Source organism: Moschus berezovskii, chromosome 8 (assembly GCF_049115385.1).
Source record: "Moschus berezovskii isolate FMDL1 chromosome 8, NW_MosBer_1.0, whole genome shotgun sequence".
Classification (NCBI taxonomy): domain Eukaryota; kingdom Metazoa; phylum Chordata; class Mammalia; order Artiodactyla; family Moschidae; genus Moschus; species Moschus berezovskii.
Window position 1 is genome coordinate 27,445,262 of NC_142467.1, and position 12,133 is coordinate 27,457,394.

Consider the following 12,133-nt stretch of genomic DNA (forward strand, 5'->3'; position numbering starts at 1 on the left):
TCAACTCTGCATCATGACCAGGAGGGCAAGTGAGTTTCCCAAATTCTAGGAGGGCCAGTTTGCCAATGCTCGACCATGTTTTAAAAAAAAAAAATTGCAAAATTTTGATATCTTCCAGAATATTATTCCTGTAGCATTTTTTAAGCACAAAAAGGCTATCAATACGTATTTCATAATCTATCTCATAACATAAAGGCACAAGATTAGTTAGCTAGAGCTAGAAAATAAGACATCTATAGATCTGTGAATTACTAACTTGTTTGAGAACTTTCTGACTAGAGTCAGACAAGTGCAGAGAAAAGGAAGTCTGTTGTCTCCAAACACGACACTGGAGAGTGAGGAGGAGGCCGTGACTACTTCCTAGGATGCTGACAAGCTAGCAGTCTTCCACAGAGTGACAATGAGTGCTGACAAAATAGAGATGACAGGAGAAAAGTATGAAAGAGATGTAGAAATGTTCTTTTTAATGTATAAGGATTAAGCCAAGGGTTTTCTCCTTACAAGTCAAACTTTCCTAAAGCTCCTCAACATTTTTTAAAGGGAACTGGATTGTCAGTTCTATTCAATCCTCAACCTCTGGACAACGCCATCGAAGGTGACATTTTCCTTTGAAGTAATCGCATCTGATCCACTGAAGCATCGGAGCCCCAGTGGTGAGGGGGGAGTTTCGAGCTGCTGCAGGAACTGACTAAAAAGAAGACTGAAAGGAGCAATACAGACCTCGGGAGAATTCTGTGAGAGTTTTATTCCTAGGGGTTAGAGAGAGGAGGGAGTAAGAGAGTAAAAGCCTTAAGTCTCTGAGAGCCACGGGCTGATTTTAAACCAGTGGCTGGGGAGTTGTGTTATAAAAAATGGTGTGACGAAGGCACCTAACAGTTTCCAACATCTTCCTAACTTTGCTGTCCATGGACACACTATAATCTGTAGTTGAAAAGCAAGTCATGAAATGATTTTGCCAGGATGTATGTAGGTGGAGAAACATAAGTGACTCTATAGTGCTCCCTGAGGTCTGGCTCCCTCTGTGCTTGAAAGAACAGACTCAGATGGATAAAGGAAGCCCTGTCCAACTTAGCAACCACGTCATCCTTGGGGAAGCAACCCATAAGAAATGAAACAAGCTGAAAACATTCAGGAGTGAGATTCCTTTTGCTTATTTCACTACATTTTGGATTCGGATGATAAGGTTTTTAAAAGTCTGAGTAATTGTCAGTTTCCCAAAACTGGAAAATCGGCCCTGATATAACTCAAACTTTTGAAAAGTTTGCTTTCCACTTCTTCTTCCCAGGGTTTATATGTATTCTTGGGACAACCATGGACAAAATTGTCATCATTTCCAGGAGGAACATCTGTTTTCCTTTGAGTTAATAACTTTTGTAAGATGCATTATGCTCAGCGACATACTTCTGATTCACAGAAACATTTTTTTTTCTTTTCGTCATGTTTGAAATGCCACCTATTTTATGGTTTAATGTTTTTCACACTGATACAACTTTAAATAAAACAATTTAGATAAATAAGAATTGTCATGTGGAGATTCAGCCAAAAGACTTAATGAGTCTTTTCAGGATTCAAAAGATAACACAGTGAGTTGGTTGAGCAATGTATGGATACTGATTATCTCTTTTTGTCAACCACTCTGCTAGGTGCCAAGAAAATAGGGATGAAAGTTAATCTCCACCCCAGAAAGCTCAGTGTCAGGAAATTAACACCACAGGGTTCAGTGGTAGGATGGGAAGAGGGCACAAAGGTTTCTGCAACACAGAGGAGTCCTTAGTCACATCCAGCTAGGAAGGTTTCCTGGAAGAAGGCAACTCTTGGCTAAGCAAGGTATTCAAACATTTGTCAAGTGAATTTAGGGCAAGAGGTGAGAACATTTTGAGAATGAGGGCATGTGAATGCAAAGACCTGCAGGAGTGAGATGGCATGGCTTACTCCTGGAACTGTGGGTATTTTGAGATAAGACAGCTTAGGAAGTGGAAGATGGAGTAAGTGGGTGTGATATGCCTCACAAATAATTACAAAATTTTATCCTGAAGGCAGGAGGAAGACATTCGCAGAATTTTAAAGGGAGTAACAATAGTTCAGAGCAAGGGAAGAGGAAGGTCATAGGCAGTGGAAAACAAGATCTGGGGGAAAAACACTTCAGACTAGTCATTCATTTAACAATAGGTTAAAGAAAAAACTTAAAAGTCAGCTAATAGTATAGAAGCTAGATAAGCAATGTTTGTTTAAGTTCGCCAGCTTTAATGTGTATTTAACTTGGATGGTTTAACTTAGTGTCTTTGAAGACATTACTTGGGTGACAAGGAAAGTAATTCATTATGGAAGTTATTTGTCAGGCTTTCTAACAAGCACTTGAGGCATTTTGCTGTTAGAAATCAATAGTCAAGTTAAAGAATGACTGGTGAGCAGAAAACCAAAGGACAAACTGAAATGTGACTGCTTAGTAGGAAACCAAGTGACAAAATAAAAACTGAAATGTGTTAAGAGAAAATAGCCTTCATAGAAATCAGAAAGGTAAGGCTAGAACAAATATTGTTCATGAGTACAATTTTGTGAAATTTATTGGATAAATACTCCAAATAAATAACAAAAAATATTTTAAAGATTCAACAAAGGCAAGAATTTGGCATTGTAGCAACATCCTATTATACAAACCAATAACGTGGAATGAATCCATCAGAATCTGAAGAATAAGGGCAAAGTAAATAACTTGGCCAAATAACATTATTAATTTAGTATAAGTGTATAAATTGAATTAATCTAGCTATAAAGCATAATCACATTAAATACGATACACTGCAAGTTTTTTGGAAGTGAAATTTAATTATTTCAAGAAAAGAAATGATTGAAATTGAGACCTAGTATCAACTTGTTTGTTTTTACTGTAAGACTGAATGACAAAAGATAATATACAGTAAATATCAAAGGTTCTTTTTGTTTTAATCCTGCTCTACCTCCCAAGAAGGATAAGCTCTAATAAACCTTTCAAACAAAAAATGGGGGTGGGGGGAGGGGAGAAATCACTCTAAAATGTAAACAAAGTCCTTGAAATTGCACACAGTCAAGTTAACACCATTCCCAAGTGTAAGCAGATACTGCTTTTCCCAATGAAGAGTTTACTATTAGGGATATTTTCAAAAGCAGGACACTTGGAGTAAACAGCGAAACAAAGGAGAACTATTTTATTCCAAGGCCTGAGCGCATATGGAACCTGTTAAGGGGATGGTGGCTGCAGAAAGAACTACAGACGCATTTAAGAAACACCTAGGCTGCCTCGGAAAGGAAGGATGGAGGCAGGGGGGGTTAGAAAAGCAGAAAGTGGGCCAGAGATCAGTCGAATAGGAGGGAGACAGACTGTTGGGCAGATGGCCTCTTCTGTTCCAAAATGTTCAAAGTTAAGGACACTCCTTAGCACACTTTCATTTTACACAAAGAGTGAATTAACAAGAAACCAGGGGTCTGTCAGAGTTTTTCCTGGATTTACTTGCGGCATTTCTTTGATAAACTTCACGTTGTTTATGTCATTCATTTGCTGCCTTCTTCAAAGTGAGCCCCTTACTTGGTGCTCTTTCCAAAAGCCTTGGGTTTGCATTAGAAAATGTGAATTAATTAAGGGGAAGTTTCTTGTTTATGTCGTATAGTTATCTATCTTAGTTCACGTTACCTTCATCTGAAAATATCAGAGTGAGTGAAAATTGATCAGTCTTGTCCAACTCTTTGCGACCCCATGTACTACACAGTCCATGGAATTCTCCAGGCCAGAATACTGAAGTGGGTACTGTTCCCTTCTCCAAGGGATCTTTCCAACCCGGGGATTGAACCCAGGTCTCCTGCATTGCAGGCGAATTCTTTACCAGTTGAGCCACCAGGGAAACCCAGGAAATATCAGAGGAAGATCATTATTTCTCCTTTGAAAAAGTGCAATGCTCACTTATTTACCAAGTTTAGGACCAGTCTAAGCTATGGAAATGGTAAGTAAGTTATTTTTTCACGCATGTTTCACAGTACAGTCCATTAAAACTTAATGGACACAGATAAAAAGACATCGAATTGAGTTGGCTTGCTTCAGAAGAGCAGAATAATGACATCTGATGAATCAAGCATATCTGAATGGCACCTGACAGGCAAGATAAATTCCCTAAGATATTTTTCAGACCTCACTTAATCTGCCAGCTATAAACCGATATTCAGGCTCACTAACCAAACTCAGAGGGAGTATAGAGCCTTATTCTACACACCTTCAGAAAGAAAATGCAGGCAAGAGAACCACGTCTTTGAAGAGCTCAATTGCTCATGGAGAGACCAGAAAAATCATTTAGTAACATGGAAAAGTATAGAGCGTGAGGTTATACAAATCCAGTCTATAGAACCAATGACAGGCTGGAGACAGTCAGGGACTTTGCCATCAGATTGGTATGTTTCAAATGACAGACTTTACAAGTACTCGACTGGGCCAAACACATCTGTCCTAGCTCAGGGCAGGAGCATAGAGGTACCCAACTAACATGCACACTTAGAAATAAGTCCAGGTCTGCAGAGTACAAGTAAGTACCCACCAGAACTGGTCACCTGAGTGCCTGGCATTCCAGCTTCTATAATAGAGCTCACAAGAACCTTCGCTTTTACTGGGCTATTTATAAGGGGGAGACTTAATAGTGGGTAGCCTAGACCCAATTTATGCCACAGGAATGAAGTCTACATTCAACAAGGGAAAACTTACTAAATGCCTATATTACATAATAAACTTCAACAAAATTAGAAAAAGTTTTAATTGTAATATTCATGAAAAATCTTTAATTTTTATGTTCGCTTACATTAATAAAAATAATATTGTCTATCTTAAGTCAAAATTTATATATAAGAACTCATCTACACCAACCACTATTAATCTGAACAAAATTATCAGCCTGCAATTATTACTCATTTCAACAAAATGAAAACATCCAGATGTAACAACTGCAGATACATTAGTACCATCCACCCAGGACAAGTAGAAGAAAATGAGACTTTTGATGAAGTGAAAAGTAAAGTGTTAGACACTCAGTCATGTCGGACTCTTTTCAACCCCGTGGACTGTAGCCCACCAGGCTCTCTGTCCTTGGAATTCTCCAGGCAAGAACACTGGAGTGGGTATCCATTCACTTCTCCAAGGGATCTTTCCAACGCAGGGACTGAACCTGGGTCTCCCATATTGCAGGCAGATTCGTTACTGTCTGAGCCACCAGGGAAGCCTAAGATTCTTGATACAAGGGCTGAAATCCTATACCTTACTGAGAATATATTTTATGGACAAACTACTTTCTGTACTTTTTCTGCCTCTTGCCAAAGAACTTACTTATGGACATAAACGACAAACAATGTTGATAAATATAAGGAGTGTTGACAGAGACAGTGCAAGCCAGGGTATTTTAGGGTTCCTAAAGGCAAAATGTGATAAGGGATACCCTTTTTAAAGTCAAGGAGGTACCAGCTAGGAGAAAGCCTATGGCTTTTCCCCTTAATAGCATTGTGACTGTGGGCAAAAGTTTAGCCTAACTGACCTTCATTTTCCTTACTATTAAAATAAACCACCTAATGCCTTTCTTACAGGTTATTGTGGAGAATAGATGAGTACAAAATGCTGAGTACAATGATGGACACAGAGATGAACTGAGGGGCACGTCCAGGAGAGCACAGAGAAGTTTTCCTGAACAGGCAGAGCAGAACTTCTGAAAACAATAATTAGTTTGGCGTCTGTTCTAGCATGAACTTCACATTTTGCCAAACTCATTAAATCCAGATGAGTGGCAGTAATGAATGAAACTTAAGCACACACAAAAAGTGTTTAAAAATTATTTTCAGGTTTTCCTCTTGTTTATCTAAGTTAGAATTGAATTTACACTTAACTGTCTAGCCTAGTAGATCCCAAATCTTTGTCTGCATTTTAGAATCACCCAGGGAACCCTTAGAAAATATAGCTGCCAGAGGTTTTGCTTTAATGAATTTGAGCCGAAGCCTAGACACCAGTTTTTTTTTTAATTACGCTCCCCAGGTGATTTTAATGAACAGCCAGAGCCCAGAACAACCACTATAGCTAGCTGCACTCGAACTAGTTCTTAGGAATTAGACTCAAGCATTTACTAGCAGTGACTCAAATCAGCTTCACCCATCCTGACTAAATAACCTTATTGAAGCCTACTCAAGGATGTGGGCAGTGTTATCAAATCATTTCTTTCTTTAAGAGGTAGAAAAATCTAAGAGAGCATATAATTAGTCAGCAGAGTTTGAATAGAAAGAAATTTATAAGATCATATTTCAACAATCCTTTCTAAGATATTAAAAAAATGAGCATTTTTTGCTTGGCTAAAAATGAGCTATGCCTTATAATAGCAGATTTCCCGTGCAATTATGTAAGAAGAAAAGATTTTTTTTTTTAAAGGAAGCTTTCTGTTACATTTATTTCCCTTTTTGCTTTGAAGCTGTAAAAACAAAGATAACCATCTGAAAGACAGACCTGAGGCAATTCTGCTGATTGTGCAGTTTACCTGTTCACTGGAAATCCAATATACTCTTCTTTTAAGAGAGCCGCCCTGACTGCAATATTGGTAGCTGGATCTATTCTCAGGGAATGAACTATTTGAACCCCCGTCTATTTCACCAAGTAGATGAATTACATCGAGTAGATGAAAATATCACTGAGCAAGATGTTTAATTGATCTGCAGCCTAATGTGTCTCAGTGCAACGCCAGCAAACCAAAGCACTAAGTTCTAGAATTGGCGTCATTTTCATCAGTAACTTACCAGTGTGCTGCCATCAGTCCAACGGAAGTCATGCTCAAACATCTTGTCATTGAGACCTATCCACTGATAATCATGGCCCACACCTGAGAAGGAGAACAACACAGACATTTTTATTACCTTTCCCACTTACGGATGAAATGGATCAAAGAAAATTATTTTGGGACTGAATTATGAATCCTCTCCTGGCTGAATTTCTGTTTAGTTGCTCATAAAAATCTTTCATGGTCTAACTATCTTTTGTTCTTCTGCCCAACGTGTTTTAAACTAAAAAGCTAATTTGCAAATATCATGAAACATTAAAATATCAGACATGGACAATTATTTCCCTAGCAGTTTACTACAATTAAGTAGTTTTTTCCATCTTTACTCATGATAGAAAGTTTCCACTTATTTTTTTCTATTAAGCTGTGCAATTGGCAAAAGTTCAGTGAACCAATAAAATGTGACAGATCTCACCCATACTAGACTCATTTTGGAAGCCACATGTTTCTTCTCAAAGCATTTTTAATGGTGAGCGCCTAGACTGGACAGTTCTGCAAAACTTCCTCAAAAATAATGACTTTCACGATGAAATGAGTCACAGGCAAAGACACCATGAAAAGAGTTAAATGAACCTCTACCCAGACTGCAAATTAACAATCAAACTTCTAAAAGATAGCAGGCATCATGAGAACATATTAAACAGATCATCAAACAATGCTTCATGAGTAAAAAATTTCTAGTATTTTCTACACACAAGCTAGCTGCCCTCCTCTTTGCCTTAGTCTAGGAAGTTATTAAACAGCTCTGGTAATAAGTTTCATTAGCTTTCAGCATCCATAGGCCAATTATGCACAGAGAATAACATTTGGGTGCTATTAATAATTTAATTTTAATTAGTGGGATAAAAATAATCGAAAGCAATTTTCTCTTTAACTTTAGACAACATATGTACATATTCAAAACAGAAACCAAAAAGTACGGGAAGAATTAGATTGGAAACTTAAGAGGTGGTCATTTCTGTAAGTTAAAAAATGATTAAATAGCAATTTCATATGACTCAACCTATAGCATGCTATTTCAACTATTTCTGGTGGCAAATCAAGAAATGTCTGCCTATGTTACAGTTGAATGTTTCTCAAAATAGGGGACTCACATAGGAGAGATAATTTTAAGCAGTTTACAGATGAGGGATTTAATAAGCTGCATCACAACTGAGAACGCTCCTTGTTTCAGTTAGATACAGGAAAAACTAAGAAAGTGGTAAGATTGCATGAAAACCCATGTATATTTGATTGAATGAAAACCCATGTATATTTGGTACATACGATTCACAAACATTTGTTCCTCGTGAGATAGAATACTAGTGAGATGGGCGCCCTGCAGACGGCATTCCCGTTCGGCTGCATCCCATGTCCGTCGATGGGCAAAGTATTTGTAGCACTGCCCTTGAAATTTGTGCCAGCCGTAGTCACATGTCTCCGTGTCTGGGAAGAAACAAGGATGGGCTTATTAAACTCACCTATATCGTCCAAACTTGGTTCACTCATCCAAAAGTTCATAGAAATCCCAAGCCACATCAATGCAATGTCCCTGAAGCAAGGGATTCACCAGTTTTGGTTACAGTGACAAAGAAATCATGATAAAGAGAGCCCAAGTGATTCCTGCCAAGTGAGTGACAATACATCTTAGGGCTGAAAAGGCACTATCGAACTGCACTTTCCTTGATGAAAGCCAGTATCAGCAGGAGAAAAACTGGAAAAGGGGCCAATCAAAACCTTCGTAGGCTGCAGAGTCTACTGACTCAATTGTGAAGCAACTGGGGTGAATAATTTCTTACCAAACTTCTCTAAAGAGAAATCAGTCAAATGATAAGATAAGAATTCTTGCTAAAAGGATTATGAATGCTCTATTTGCATAACGACTTCAAAGGCTCTGGAAAGAGTCCTTCCCCACTTCCCAGAGAGCTGCATGCTCACAGGTTCTTGTCATGTAGATTTACTAAGAGAAAACAACTCTTCATCAATTGGCAGCTTCTGGGACATAACAACTGTGAGCCTTCTTCCCAAAAGGAGAGGGAATATAGGTAACTCCCAAATGCATCAGGATTTAAAGTTTATCAAGAGTGACTTTAACTTAGTACCCCTCATTCCATGAAGCCATACACACATATGTAGATGTGTGTATGTGTATTAATATATACGTATACTTTTTCTCTTTTGAAACAAGCACATTATAACCAGTATCCTGGTGGAATGAAAACATTTGTCAAATATGTTTACATTTTACACTGGCAGTAAACTTCAGCTATATTTTCTAGATTGCCAGTTTTTAAGTATATCAAAAGCAAGTAGTCTTGCACATAGCACTGCCCTCTCATTGGCAACCTTCTCTCAGACTAGCCCACTCACGGGTGAGATTAAAATATGCATTAAATGAAGATCAGTAGAAATCATTTTAACTTTCATAAAGCATCTCACAAAGAGATTGAACCAGTTACATGTAAAAACGAACAAAATGGCCAAGTTTATTTATGAAACTGGGGACACTGTGAAAACTCCACATTACCTACTGATCAGACGCCCCTCCCCTAAGTTTTACTGATTGATGAAGATAAGAAAACTCTACTAGATGAAATAAATGCTCATTTTATATGTCTGGCTTGGGGGCCAAGCTGAAAGTCAGATTGTTTCCTGATTCTCACTCCATTTACTTCTCCTCCCATTGTGGGAAATCGTGCATGATGAGAGACTTAATTTTTTCCTGGCTTCAGTGATTAAGCCAGAATCATACAACAGATGAAGCTTATCTCTGAGAACAGTCCTTATTTCAGTTTAGTCTATCAGGCCTGTTGTTTAGTTAGAGCCATCTGACTAATTGATTTCAACAATGTGCACTGGAAGTTTTGAATTGTATTACAGAGTTGTTTGGACACCACCAATCTCATAGGAAAGGACTCAAGACACAGATAGGCAGTTTTATAACAGTAGCACTCAGCACCCAAGAAGGGAAGCCTATTTTGGCTACTTGGATGTAGTGGGTTTTCTTTTGGGAAGTTCAAATGGAAGATTTCAGAGGAGAAGGGCGAGGGGTGTAGAGGAAACAGATCTTTGTATACGAAAGGGTTGGCGAGGGGGGCGAGGTAGAATCGGGAAATTTGTTAAAATACCCTTACTGCCAGTCAGTGCTGTGATATTGTAATAGCATCAGTTCAGTTCAGTCACTCAATCATGTCTGACTCTGCGACCCCAGGAACTGCAGCATGCCAGGCTTCCCTGTCCATCACCAACTCCCAGAGCTTGCTCAAACTCATGTCCATCGAGTTGGTGATACCATCCAATCATAACCTTGGAAATTATCATTTATTTGAAGAAACACAGTTTAAGATTCTAGAGGATCCCTAACTTACTGAATAATACATCAGAAAAAAATTATTCTCTACGCTCTTCCTTATCCTCTATTAACCTAAACAGTTTTAGTCTGGTTTTCTTTGTCTTTTATCACTAAGAGAAAGTATTTTCCCCTACGTACAGAAAACCAAATGTACCTAAAAATTTAGATACATGGCCATGATACTGCCCCAGTGCCTTTCTCAGTTTAGCACATGTGTACAGAAAATAGAGGCAGTATTTCTGCTAAAACCAAATAGGGACAGATTATTTATCTGTACTCATCCAATGATTGTAAATAGATGTGCAAATACTTAACAGAGTGATTTTTTTTTTAAAGAAGCCAAATATCCACACCAATTCACTTAATTCTTATTATTCGTGAATTCAACAAATATGTAATAAAGGACTATGTGTCAAGCAGCACCTTCTAGGATGCAGTTCTGAAAGGAGTTATCAGAAGCAGTTTGTCTTTTCAATCTTAACTAAAAATAATGTGATACACATCTCATTTATTAAAAGGCAATGCTTTCAGATGATGCTTTCTTAGGCATCAGTCTACATTTGGGACTATTTCTTATGCTTTAAGACTCCTGTAGTCTATAGGTTATATTACAAAGTCCCACATTTAGTTTTGCCTGTGTGTGTTGAGGGAAGATGGGGAGATTACAACAACACTTGTTAACGACCACAAAGGCTGAAATTGTCATTCTTAAACAACCTCACTAAACTCTATTCTCATGCTATATAGGTAACGTTTTCAACACTCCTAACATATAGCCCACAAGCCTTAAGAAACTGTCAACACTCTGGCACTTCTGGTTGGCAAGATGTATCTTGACTTGGGGGCAAATTGTGTGTACAAAAACGTCCTTCCACAGTTCTAAGACCTTCATCTAGACTTCAAGATGTGCTATCATTCCACCAAATGTGTCCCCTCTTTCAGAGTTGCTGGGAGTTGGGAAGTTACTAAAGCAGAGAACAGAAAAGGTCAGCTGAAGAAACAACACAGTCATCACCAAAATTTGGATAGAAAACTGTTTAGACAACAATGCTGCTGTTAATGAAGAAAACATTTGTTCTTAGGCAACCTGAAAAGAGGAGAAAAAAATCTTTCAGTGTCCTGGCAGTAAATCACAGGAGCACAGCTGCATCTGGTAAACAGACTGGGGTAGCTATTCCTCAGCGAATCATGTGGATGAAAGTTAAACTTGCTGTAAGATAAAATAGAAGGTACCTGAAAGGCGATACCAGAAATGAGAAGAAAAATGAAAACTTTTTCTTTTTAATATTCTCTTAAAAGGAAGTAAAAGGTAATTGCCCCCAAACTCCCTTCCAAGGATGTTACTGCTGAATCTATCAGCTTTACATATAAATAAAATGCTTCTCCTTAAGAGTTACTTTAGAAGAGTGAAGATGTTGAAAAAAATCTGGGCTTTTCAAGGCCACTGAGGTTCATTCTTCCCACTCTCTAATTTACTAGCTGTGTGACCTTGAACACATCACTTTTCCTTCCTGGGCCTCAATTTCTGGTCTACTTAACCCACAGAAATATTGCTGTCAGCCAAAGGAAATGGTGTACCTTGAAGCACGTGGTGAGTTAAAAAGTAACCAACAACTAGTATCTCTTTGTATTCCCTGCCAAGAATTATGCTGAGTCAAGAAGATCAGAGCCTTTGTTCCAGACAGTAAAGTGTCTGCCTACAACGCGGGCGACCTGGGTTCAATCCCTGGGTTGGGAAGATCCCCTGGAGAAGGAAATGGCAACCCACTCTAGTACTCTTGCCTGGAAAATCCCATGGACAGAGGAGCCTGGTGGGCTACAGTCCATGGGGTCACAAAGAGTCGGACACGACTGAGTGACATCACTTTCACTATCACCAACACACAGAACGATGCCTGTAAGACTGCAGGTGTGCAAACACTTGTGGTACAAATGAGTTTTTGAATCACTCCTTGTACTTGGAACTAAGTGAAGCCAG

At 38.5% G+C, this 12,133-nt stretch overlaps 1 protein-coding gene across 3 annotated transcripts in view; it reads right to left on the reverse strand.

Annotated features, from left to right (window-relative positions):
- VCAN (versican) overlaps window positions 1-12,133 on the reverse strand; it is a 118,979-nt gene that overhangs the window by 21,535 nt on the left and 85,311 nt on the right. For all 3 annotated transcript variants that reach the window (XM_055428743.2, XM_088838492.1, XM_088838493.1), the window contains 2 exons: window positions 8,091-8,249; window positions 6,784-6,866 (listed from right to left, as the gene is read on the reverse strand). In XM_055428743.2, the coding sequence (XP_055284718.2) occupies window positions 6,784-6,866; window positions 8,091-8,249 (242 nt within the window). The remainder of the gene's footprint in view (window positions 1-6,783; window positions 6,867-8,090; window positions 8,250-12,133) is intronic.